At 43.1% G+C, this 9313-nt stretch overlaps 2 protein-coding genes across 3 annotated transcripts in view; one reads left to right on the top strand and one right to left on the bottom strand.

The window, feature by feature from the left end:
* The window catches only part of lama5 (laminin, alpha 5), a 90923-nt gene extending 88434 nt beyond the window's left edge, over positions 1-2489 (top strand). The window contains exons 78-80 of the mRNA XM_041945610.1: positions 67-160; positions 248-367; positions 1175-2489. Coding sequence (XP_041801544.1) covers positions 67-160; positions 248-367; positions 1175-1323 — 363 coding nt within the window. The 3' untranslated portion in view covers positions 1324-2489. The remainder of the gene's footprint in view (positions 1-66; positions 161-247; positions 368-1174) is intronic.
* A 12-nt stretch (positions 2490-2501) lies between these two features.
* On the bottom strand, positions 2502-9253 carry adrm1 (ADRM1 26S proteasome ubiquitin receptor). 2 transcript variants are annotated; one of them, XM_041945611.1, is made up of 10 exons: positions 9155-9253; positions 8172-8389; positions 7473-7589; positions 6619-6829; positions 5904-5985; positions 5115-5251; positions 4076-4210; positions 3752-3909; positions 3296-3398; positions 2502-2837 (listed from the first exon to the last, which is right to left on the bottom strand). In XM_041945611.1, the coding sequence occupies exons 2-10, from the start codon at positions 8379-8381 to the stop codon at positions 2749-2751; spliced, it is 1242 nt and encodes a 413-aa protein (XP_041801545.1). In that variant the 5' UTR covers positions 8382-8389; positions 9155-9253; the 3' UTR covers positions 2502-2748. The 2 variants fall into 2 exon arrangements, with proteins under 2 accessions (XP_041801545.1, XP_041801546.1); XM_041945612.1 differs by having other exon boundaries at positions 5904-5982.
* Between the last annotated feature and the right edge of the window lie 60 nt (positions 9254-9313).

Genomic DNA, 9313 nt, shown 5'->3' with positions numbered 1-9313 from the left:
CCCGTTAAAGAGAGTTCCAACAACATGACAAATAATATGTGTGTGTGTGTGTGTGTTCGTGTGCAGGTGACTGTTTCAGTCAACAGTGGTAAAGGTGAATTCTCTACCTCCTTCACTCCTGAAGAACCTCTGTGTAACGGACGCTGGCACACAGTCACAGGTGAGTTCACCTCGTTTTTTCACCGTCACTGTCTTGTCTCTCTGCTGTCGCTAACATCGTGATGTTTTGTCGTCTGTGCGTCTGCAGTCGCGAAGAAGAACAACGTCCTGCAGCTCCACGTCGACGCAGCCAGTGAGCACAGCGTCGGCCCCAAGCAGAGCCGCCCTGCGGGGGCCAAACAGACGGTTTACCTGGGAGGGCTACCTGGTGAGAGAACGCACACACACCTGTCTGTGCACAATGCCAAACTCATGGTCCTCTTTCAGTCCTGTGTGTTAATCATGTTGCTGCACCAGTGGATCAAGCTGAGAGAGAAAAAGCTTCAAAGGGATCATTTTAATATCAATTCCAAAAGCACATTAAGCTTTTTTAACACTGTCTCATGTAATTTATATTAGTTTGTCAGGATCTGGTTGATCAAGTGTCCTGATGAGGTGCTGATGTGTTCGACATCATGTCCTACTCATGAAATCTCAAAAGATCATCAGCATCCCTCACTGGGACAGATCACCCTCGTCTGTGTGCTCCAGGCGATACCCGTGATTCCAACCTTTCACCTCAAATAGATTATTCTCAAAATATTAACTTATAGAGTAAGTTTATATTATGACCTTTTCCATAAAATTCCGCTTTTTTTCCTGTGAAATGAGTCTGTCATAGCTCTGTTGTCATCATTCTGATTACTGATTAAACAGATGATTTGCTTTTCAATCAATACATCATTTAATCAATAAAATGGCAGGAAAGTGTTTAAAAAAATGTCATCATAATTTCAAGGTGAGCTAAAGGGGGTTTCATGAAATTGTTTGTTTTGTCCAACTGAGTGTTAAAAATCAAAGATCTTCAATTTACATCAATATGAAACTGAGAGAAGCAACAAATAAATAAATGATCTGAATGATTGATCGATTAGAATAGTTTTTTCCCCAATTTCTGATTCAGAAGACATTTTCTTCATGTTTGGTGAAGCACTTGAACTGCCTGTAACATGTTGTTCGTCTCTCTGTCCACCAGATGGCGCCACAGTTCCTGGTCTACCTGCCGGCCTTCCGGCCTTCCACGGCTGCATCCGCCAAGCCACGATCAACCACAGACCGGCCATGCTGTCCAAACCGCTCGCTGTGCACGGAGCTGTGGGAACTCAGGGCTGCCCACACATGTAGACACACACACACACACACACACACAGTCTTACCCTCACATCCCCCAACTACAAATTACCGGTGGTGGGCGTCATGTTACTGTAGCTAATTTAAATATATATATTAATATTTATTTTCTATTTTCAGAAAAATGTATATTTTATATTTTCCTGTTTGTTTTTGTGCTACAGGAGGCTACAACAGTGACAACTGTCTGCACACAGAGATGCACTGATGCAAGTGAAATCACAGATCAATGATAAAACGTGTAGGATATTGTAAATAAGGGCAACACATGATTTTTCTTGCCTTTTGGAAACAAATGAAAAATAAATCATGTCAATTAGTTTTTTGTCTTTTGGCCTCAAATAAATTAGCTGAATCTGCAATAAATTCAAGTTAATAATGTTGTTTCTCGTGCATCTCTAGCAGAGAGTCGGTACACTACGAGCACTGTAACGTATGAGCGGCGTCTCGGGCAGCACAGACGGCAAATGTTACCTGGAACAGGGACTGAACTCTGAAGCTTAATGAACATCTCAGTTCATTAAGCTTCAGAGTTCAAATTTAACATAAAAAAAGTTGCGCATTTACATGGAAACAGATGAAACGGCACCGACGCTGTCTTAAAATGTTGCTTCTGTTTTCTTTTACATTTAGTTTTCAGAGTAAAAAGCAACTCTCATTTCAGCAGACTTCCACTTTCACCTCCTCACACGTCATTTCAGTTTCTATTGTGGAAAACCTGCTGAGACCACGTTCGTTCTGCTGAGTCATGGTGCTGCGTTCAGGTCCCACTTCTCGTTACTCTGATTACCACTTTAACACTTCTGCATCGAATTCATGTCGACACCCACTGAGAAACTGTGGTTTTCCAAGTTAAATCCAAATTTAGTGAACGTGGTGGGTCACAGTATTTGAACCTGCCACACCCCCGACTCGTACAGGTCATTGAACGCTCACAGGTGGTGACCTCGGGACTCGTTAACATTTCACCATCCGTGTTGCAGGCATCGTTTCCCGTCTCCGCTCCGTCATAAATGTAAACGCGTACCAAACATGTGTGAAGCTTCTATGTAATATAACCACTTTGAAAAATATCTCACAGAAAGAATAAGCTGTCCCTCCCCCTCACTCCCAGCCCCCATGTGTTGTAAATGTATTTCTAAATAAAGTCTTTTCATACAAACTGATACAGCTCTAGTGATTGTGTGTCAGTTTCTTTTATTATCAAGAGTGAATGACAGAAAAGCATCAGCTGTGGTGCAACAACAGGAAGGAAATAAAGTCAAAGTTGAGGCTCAGTCCCGCTTTGTTTGCCTCCTCTCAGAGGAACAGTCACAGTGAGACCTCTGCTCTGGACAGCAGCATGAAAGAGAGAAGAACTGAAAAGAAAAGGAATGACAGATTTCAGTGAGACTCAGCTGAGGTCTGACATCGTGAGCTCTAGTCCAGACTCATGTCCTCGTCGTCCTCCTTCCTCTCTTTGGCGTCTCCTTTACTGCCCTGCATGGCTCTGGCAAACGCCTCCACATCTGACCAGGACACAAAATACAGACACGTTTAGAAATGACAGAAGTTTGAGGTACTGTGTTTCCATTACACTTTTGCGATACACCTAAATATCGACACGTCTGGAAAACCACCTCATGAGAGCGTAAAAATGTTATTGCGATATTTGAGAGGATTTTCGAAATTTAGGTGTTTCCATTACCGTTTTTTATTGCGATATTTAGAATTTGCGCATTTCTAGGAGCAATGAAAACGCAGTGACTGACTTCAGGAACCGTATCTGCAGCTCGATTGGGGGGGAATGTGATACACTAAACTGGTTTGGACCAGGTTTGGTCTTTTCATGACATTTCTTGATCTAGAATAACTGTATATCCAGACTGTAATATTTAATATTAATGTACGGACAGGAATGTGGTAAATGGTCTAGTTTAGTTCTTTGGTTCTGTTGAGAGACCACCACCACGTCTGCGTGCCTCACCTCCTCTGTTGGCGGCGTCCACAGCTTCTGCCGGCAGACCAAACTGACTCAAGAGAGGGCCGAGCTGCCCCGAGGCCAAGGCACTGCTGAACATGCTCATCGCCTGAAGGAAGGGAAGGAATGGCAGCGTTGAATGGACCTCAGTGACTGTCGGACATCCAGCAACTAAACACCCTGATTCAATGCACTGCGGTGCCTCGTTAAAATTACTGTTAGCACATAACACCATAAGGGAGGTGACTGGTATCCAACTGCAAATGTTCCATCTACCAGCTGGTTTTTTGAGTCAGTCTAGAGCTTGTGAACACCTGACTCAGCTCATCAGGTGTGGATACAAATGCTTCATTGGTGCATAAAGAAACACAGCTTCTATGTCAAACCTTCGTTAGTGTTGTTGTCTGCACCACGTTTCCTTTAATCTGTTTTTAACTACTGAAGAAGATGTGTTCCTCCTACCTGCTGGAACTGAGGTGAGTTGAGCGTGTTCTGGATCTCCTCAGCGCTCTGCGGTAAACTCTCTCCGCTGGGCAGGAAGGGCAGGAGCCTCTGCTGGACCTCAGCGTTGGTCAGGATAGGAGCCATCATCTCTGGGGTGCAAACGCTGGCAAGGTCCACTACAGAACAGGAGTCCTGTTAGGCGTGTTCACTGAAGTACACCTGGGCTCTGTCTCTGTTTTCTACTCTTCTCATTTAGCTGATGCTGACTACTAGGCAATGACCGAGTCCTAAATCGGTACCGTACCAAGACCTGCAGCCCACGTTCAACCATCTGCCACTCACCCGCTGACCCCTGAGCAGCAGCCGAAGCCGGGACGTTCATGGTGGCGAGGATGCTCTGAAGGTCGCTGAGCTGGATGGGCTGGTGGGAGGCGGGACTTCCCACAGAGGCTGGGACCACCGGGGTCTGAGCTGAGGCTGCAAATGAGACCACCAGGAGGGGTCGGCGCAAAGAGTGCAAAAGTTAATAAAATTAAACACATGATCCTCTCGGGTTTCTCTTCATTAAAAGGACCAATGAAAAGACGTCTTAACTTTCAAAACGTGATGCATTTCCTGTTGAAAGAGCGTTCTGAGATCAGGGACAGCACAACGTCAGATTGTTTAAAAGTGTAAGCCAATGGGATATCTGTGATCCACTGAGAAGAGACACAGGTTTGAATGACTGCATGTCTGGTCAAGTTTATGGGTCCAGCTCGAGTTCACCACTGGTGTTCTTTAGTCATCGTTCCAGTGTAAACCAGCGAGCTGCCTGGTACATCGCAGCAAGCTGTAATTTCTAGTGTGTCCATCCCATATGTGTACTAGACAGGGTTTCTAATTGAATTAACCTGTGAGACGCTGAAACTGACTGAGGGAAATCAGATGTCGTCAGATTCATCAACACAACATGAAGAAACTTATCAACGTGCAGAAAAAGAGAAATCACTTTTACTACTTCTAATGATTCACAGTGGAGCAAACTGTTAAAAGATATGAAACCCAGAACATCTGCAGTCTTCTACATGTGAAAAATCATTTTTAACTATTCTAATTAAGGTATTTATTTAAAAAAATGTAGTTTTTCACATCAAACTTAGACATTAGCAAGATTAACATTGATGGTGTGTGTGTTGTCCTGAAGTAATCCTTCATGTGTGCCATAAAACTAGAATCACAAAACAACATTAAACATTATAGTGAAGGGATGTGATGTCATCCATCTAAATCTAAATATATATATAGAGAGATACAGGGCTCTGTGTGCTGCCAGTCCGATTAGCATGAAACAGTAAACAGTGATTCTGACCTGGCAGAGGACACATCATGACTGTTCATGTACCTGGTGTGGAAGGAGCAACACTAGTGGGGGAGACAGCTGAGGCAGCAGGAGTCACAGGGGTGGTGGGAGCCTGAGTGGAGCTCAGTCTGGGGGCTCCACCTGATGAAGGAGTGGCTGCTGCTGACTGGCTACGAGAGCTGGGGGGGGCAGATATATTCAAAAGTCATACGGGGCTTTGCAATATGACAACACGTATCATTCAACAGAGAAAATTTATTGTTTCATATATTGTGTCATCGTTCATTTCACCCTGTCACAAATCAAACTCTTCACGCTTTTTGTTCTTCCGCACAACAAGATGCAGCCAAATAATTTGCATGAAGGCAGCCATTCAACACAAACAGACATGAGGGGAACGTGACACAGGACGGGGGCAACTCCGAGCAGCCGAGACAAGACGAGGAGCTCGTACCTAAAAGAGGGGCTGCGTCCGTCGCATGGACGTGATTTGGGTACCAAAAGTCTGACATGGACCAGAAAACTTTGCAAACTATGCTGCAGACCAGTCCCCAAAACAGACTCAAACACCACTGGAGAGAAAAATAATCAAACGTGAGTGTATAATAATGTAATAAGGATAAGGCCTTTCCATGTGGTCACTTTCTAAATAACTATTCACTGAATTTACAGTAAATGTGCTGTGTCATGGCATGCAGCTGGATATAAAAAGACCTACATCAGGTACCTTCATACCTGTATCTTTTGTTCATATCACACAGCCCTAAATTCATCTCATATTTTTACATATACCACATTCTGCTCCATCTCTGTGATGCTGTTCTGTCTCACCTGGATGAGGAGCTGCTGGTGGCCGGTCCTCCGCTGCCCAGCAAGTTGGCAAGTCCTGGTCCAGCTAGAGCTCCCAGACCTCCTTAGACAAACACAAACAAATCAAAAACAGTCCAAATTGATCCTGATTCGTATTTAAAACTAACAGCTTGGCTTCATGTTGATTTAAGAAACAAATCCCGGCCAAGTACAAGAAAAAACACGACTGCAACTAGTTAGACAAAACTATACTTGTACTTTTTAAAGCATCCTGTCATATTTTTCCAATAATTATACAACATGTTGGATTTGAAATATTACTTAACACTGACAAAAAAACAGACAAGTTAATAACTTAGATTTAATAATAAACCTTGGACAATCAGGACAAAACAAGGGCTTCTCTCTCATTAGGACTGACGGCTCTTTACTGCACTTGTGACTTCTTTACACCCCCCCAGTGTTTTTACACAGGAGGTCATATGTAACTAAACTTCTTTTAATTTCTAACATTTAAAAAGATATATTTACATGTGGACTTGAAGTTAATTGTGGTCACAGCTGGAAGAGATCTCAGAGAGAACACGCTGGCAATGTGACAAAAAAGGTGGGACGGTGATGTGTGGATTTTGAGGGTTATTTTGCGGAGGAGACGTCCCCTCTCTCTCAGATTCATGAGTCTGTGTGCTGACTGTCAGAGCATATACATGTCAAAGAAATATCCAGTGCTGCTCACCCAGTCCTCCAAGTCCTGTTGGTCCAATCAGCTGCATCAGCTGGTTGTGGCTCATATTTCCCAGCAGGTTTTGCAGGCCTCCCTCTCCTCCGAGTGCAGAGAGCTCGTGGCCGCTGCCGCCTCCGCTGCCTGGCGCTCCGGGGATGGGAGGGTTGTTCAGGTACTCATTCACCTTACGGCAGTACTCATCATCCTTGTCAGTCTTTGGCTCCTGATGGAAATTTGGCAAGCAAGAATTCCTTGAAATCAGAGCTAAATCCTTCACAGAACAAATCAGTTATTCCTCTGTGGTGACACAAGGCAAGTTTGCCAACACTAAAAAGCTCTAATAAAAAAGAGGAGTAATCCCCACTGCAATTTTAAACCTTTTTTTTCACTTTTTCTGTTTCATGAGTGACAAAATTCTACATACAACACATCGCCGAAAACTAATACATAGACAAAATGATAAAAAACTATCTTTGGCAAGCTAGAAGAAATTTTATTATAACAAAAGTTATATATGTTAACTAAAATAAGTCCAAAGCATTGTACAACTGTGAACATATAACTAAAAAATAACCCTCTGGACTGGAGCAGATAAAAGGAGAAACCAGCTGATGAGATTAAATATTAAATGTGTGGCTGTCTGATAAATACAATGATTGCAGCCATACAGCCTGTCATCAGGAGTGTAATAATCTATATATAATAATAATAATCTCTGATCATCACTTTATTGCCTCCCACTTCATTTTTCTTCGACTGACCATCCATCCATCCACCTGCTCACAAATATCACAGATGTCATGCTTTCACAAAGATGGCTTCCATTTCTTCTCCCTTGAAGAAGAAGAGGAGCATCTTCCTCTCACCTGCATCCAGAAGAACAGTCTCTTCGATCCAGCCTTGAACTTCAGAACATAGACGCGTCCTGTGGTGCACTGGCTCACCCTCTTGAATTCACAGTCATCTGGGAAGATGATCAGGTCCTGACAACATAAAGCATTCAAGGGAGTGAGGGGCAAAACACTGGGATTGCTCTGCCACACCAAATCATCATCAGCCAAATACTGGAAGGGAAAACCAAGTAATCAACATCACTGCAATTAAAAAAAAAGAGGCTGCTCTGAAATAAGACACGGTCACCTGGCTTGCTCTGTGGCCAGCTAAATTAGGATTCAATGTGTCGGCACTGCTGTGTGTACAAATACAGAATGAATAGAAAAAAGCAGTTACAAACTGAGGTGACAGTCATGTTTTCATTGTGGTATTTGTGGAATGTACTACATGTCTGAAGATAGCAGATGACAGCTTCTGTCATGCGGAGTTTTAACAAAGTGAGATCAGACCGACGTTGTCCAAGTCTCTGATTATTTCCATATGAACACACAGGAACAACACAGTTGCTTACTGCGAGTCTGCACCCTTATGTACAAGTGTTATTCTGATTCTAGTTGACTGATCTGTTGGCCTAGTTATGGATCTTCTTGGTTGATGAGGTTGACGTGTTAGTCTACTACATAGAAAGGTTAGATAATAGTAAAATATATTATTAGTTCTAAGTTACCCACATCATCAACATTCCCAGTCGTCCTGTCCTTCCAGCAGAAGTGAATCAGGGAGTCGTCGGACTGCTGGATGTACACCGTGCCCTTGCGTTTGTCCGGTGTTACTACATTTCCCTTTAAGGTCATTTTACCAGCACGGAACTCCACCAGGTACTTGCTGGAGCTTCCCCTCGAGCCGCTCACCAAGCTTGGAAAGAGAGCGCCTGATGACATCTTTGGATCTGTTTGTAAAAGGGGGGCAGGTTTACGAGACCATACAGGCATTTTATTAGGGCATGTTCATTATTGATGTGAGCAACAAAACTAAAAAAGTTGAAAACATTAGTTTGAGTATTTAGTGCTGTAGGACCATTTCTACTGTAGTGAACGACAGAATTTGTTTATGGATTTGTGGTATTATATCCTATTGCTCCAATTTCTGTATGACATTAGAATATTTTATTATAATAAGGCAGTTAAAGGAACGCCGATTAACTTCAACTAACTTTTCAATCTGAAGCACGCAAATACAAATCTTAAAAAATTCTGACATGAACTCAATGAATTCGTTAATGCACTGTAACGTTACTGTAGTTAGGCTAGTGACTCGGCGTTAAGAGGGAAATAATGTCGTTTTTACATTTAATTCTTACAGCTGTTTTGTATAACACTTTAAGCAAGGTATCTGACCGCCACACTAATGTTGCTCAAAAAGTTTCACGAGTTTCGAGCTGTATCACAAAGACTGTTTTCAAAGCGAAGCTAACAAAAGTAGCGGTTAGCCAGACAGCTATCGTTAGCTGTGCAGAGTTCTCTGTCACGCTTGAAGTCAATGCTAACGTTAGCCCATGACTTGGCTAAACCGACGAGCGACGAAGGCCAAAGTCTTACACTTTTATCTAACAAGTTAAAGTCTTTAAACCTTTAGCAATAACAGTCAACTTTTTATATTAGTTTGAAAAGTTTTATGCGAAACTGAAGTTTACAAAGGAGCCATGTTCAAATACCTGATATTGTGCTGGCAGGGTTGACAAACTTTTTCTTCTTTACGTCGCTTGCTAGGAACTAACTTCCGCGCCGACTTCCGGTTATGTCGTGCGCGCGCCTGCTGTCAGCGGGGACGAGCAGAGGGTGAGTGGGAGGGTGTCCGCGCGACCGCTCTGCAC

This window comes from Chelmon rostratus, chromosome 10 (assembly GCF_017976325.1).
Source record: "Chelmon rostratus isolate fCheRos1 chromosome 10, fCheRos1.pri, whole genome shotgun sequence".
NCBI lineage: Eukaryota > Metazoa > Chordata > Actinopteri > Chaetodontiformes > Chaetodontidae > Chelmon > Chelmon rostratus.
The sequence above is the reverse complement of the archived record's forward strand: the minus strand, read 5'-3'. Positions and strand labels throughout refer to the sequence as shown.